Source organism: Pyxicephalus adspersus, chromosome 12 (genome assembly GCF_032062135.1).
Source record: "Pyxicephalus adspersus chromosome 12, UCB_Pads_2.0, whole genome shotgun sequence".
NCBI classification, from domain to species: Eukaryota; Metazoa; Chordata; class Amphibia; order Anura; family Pyxicephalidae; genus Pyxicephalus; species Pyxicephalus adspersus.
In genome coordinates this window covers 35,762,443-35,764,495 of record NC_092869.1, presented here as the reverse complement: position 1 = coordinate 35,764,495, position 2,053 = coordinate 35,762,443, and the positions used below count along the sequence as shown (strand labels likewise).

At 43.9% G+C, this 2,053-nt stretch overlaps 1 protein-coding gene across 3 annotated transcripts in view; it reads right to left on the bottom strand.

Moving 5' to 3' along the window:
- Positions 1-2,053, bottom strand: part of MIS18BP1 (MIS18 binding protein 1) — a 23,862-nt gene that overhangs the window by 20,692 nt on the left and 1,117 nt on the right. For all 3 annotated transcript variants that reach the window (XM_072427778.1, XM_072427779.1, XM_072427780.1), the window contains exon 2: positions 949-1,455. In XM_072427778.1, the coding sequence (XP_072283879.1) occupies positions 949-1,348 (400 nt within the window). In that variant the 5' untranslated portion in view covers positions 1,349-1,455. The remainder of the gene's footprint in view (positions 1-948; positions 1,456-2,053) is intronic.

The following is a 2,053-nucleotide window of genomic DNA, read 5'->3' as shown; positions in this document are numbered from 1 at the left end:
TCTTCATGAAGAGGACGCACGGAGGAACCACACACGGAGTCACCCACCGCACCACGCGATTCTGGTAAGTAATCGGTGGGTGGCTTATTTGCGGGGGGGGGCTGTCTTATTTGATGGCCCTGCCTTATCATCGGGGAAACACGGTAGATTAAATCAAGATTAAATGGGAGCGCAGAGCCTCCCGGGATACCTACGTTACGCGTCCCTGGAAGCTCAGACGCATGCCTGAGATGCCGAAGGAGCACTTTCATCAACAGGGAATAAAAACTGCTGATCTCACACATTCGCAGTGAGATCTGCAATTTTTTTCCCAATCTACGTCACATGATCTTGCGCCTGAACAGTGCGAGATCGGGTAAAGCAGGAAGTACAAAACAAAAGAAGAGAGAAGATGGCGGCACCTGGAGCTCCCTTTGCCCCGGACCAAAGACGAGTACCGGGACGAAGCAGGACCCAATGATATAAACCTCCTGACCGAAAGACTGATCTGCGGGATTGAAGTAAGTGTGATTTCATTGTTTTGGGTTTTCTTATGCTTTAAAAATCCTTTGCTTTTCACTGTTAAATAATTTCACTCCTGGACCAGATTCATCCCAGGTTTGCTGGATCATTCAGATTCTCCCACTTTTATTAAATTAGGTCATATATTTCACTCTATCACCTATTGGCATGCACCTTTTTAGCAAAGAAATACTACAACTCTGATGAGCTACTTTTTGCCCACACCGTGCAAGCTCTGCTATACAGACGTTGAAGATCACAGCAAAGCAACTTGCACCGTTGGAATGAAAGGAATTCATTAGGAAGTACACAACGAAGTATTAGGGAATACAGAGCTACAAGTTTGTCGTTTGTATCTCGAGTTTAGCTTAAAAGTGTGCGGAGGACATTTGGGTTTTTTCAAATTTAAAGAGACACCAGTCAAGCCATCATAAGAAATCCTCTCACCTTGGTCCTTGTGATTTAAAAAACCACCCACAAAGGCACGTTGGTTCCATGATTTCAGGGTGTAGTTCTTGACCTTCCGGCGAGGCATGGCCTCATCTGCTTCGTCAGATTCTTGATTTTTCCTCTCTAAATTGGACGAGATAGCGCTAATGTTGGACTCCGGTGGACTGGTGGTGTCTGGGATCAAAGTTGAATGAAGCGTTGTGCATAAAGAACTGGTGCAGGGTAACCTTTTAGGAGGCCTTTGTACGGATAGCCTCTCCCGCCACAGTCTCTTTAAATCCCTGAGAGGAGTGAGTGTATTTGGAGGAATACAGTCCAGTGGAATGGAGTTGTATGCAAGATCCTCAGCAGTCAGACCTTTAATCTGTGGCTTGTCCACAATTTCCATAAGCTTCATCTCTTGGTAGGAATCTGGCCGATATTATTTCCTGATGCTTCTAAGATGTATTCTTCTGTCATTGCAGTTCTCACGGCAGCTTATCGGAGGGTCAGTGTCAATTCTCTCTATGTAAACAAAAGCGAGTTGTTACGTTTTAAAACAAGATTGTACCCAAGTGAAATAAGACATACAAGTGTACAGCACTGCTTCATATGTTGGCGCTATATACTGTTTATTATTGTACTGTAACTTTTTGGATGAGGTGGGAAGCTGGCAGAGTATGAATCTTTGATATATATATATATATATATATCACCTGAGATAACAGAGACAAAAAGTAAACACAAACAAGCCAAGAGATTATATTTCCTTCTCAATACAGCAAACATCTTTTATACGTCCCCCGGTCTGTAGATAACATCTCCTATATGCCCCCCGCTCTTTATATAACGTCACGTCACGTCTCCTATATGTACCCGCTCCGTATATAATGTCTCCTATACGCCCCCGCTCTATATATAATGTCACACGTCTTCTATAGGTCCCCCCCCTCTGTATTTAATGTCCCCTATACGTCCCCTGCTCTGTATATAACGTCTCCTATATGTCCTCCGCTCTGTATATAACGTCTCCTATATGTCCTCCGCTCTGTATATAACGTCTCCTATATGTCCCCCGCTCTGTATATAACGTCTCCTATATGTCCCCCGCTCTGTATATAAC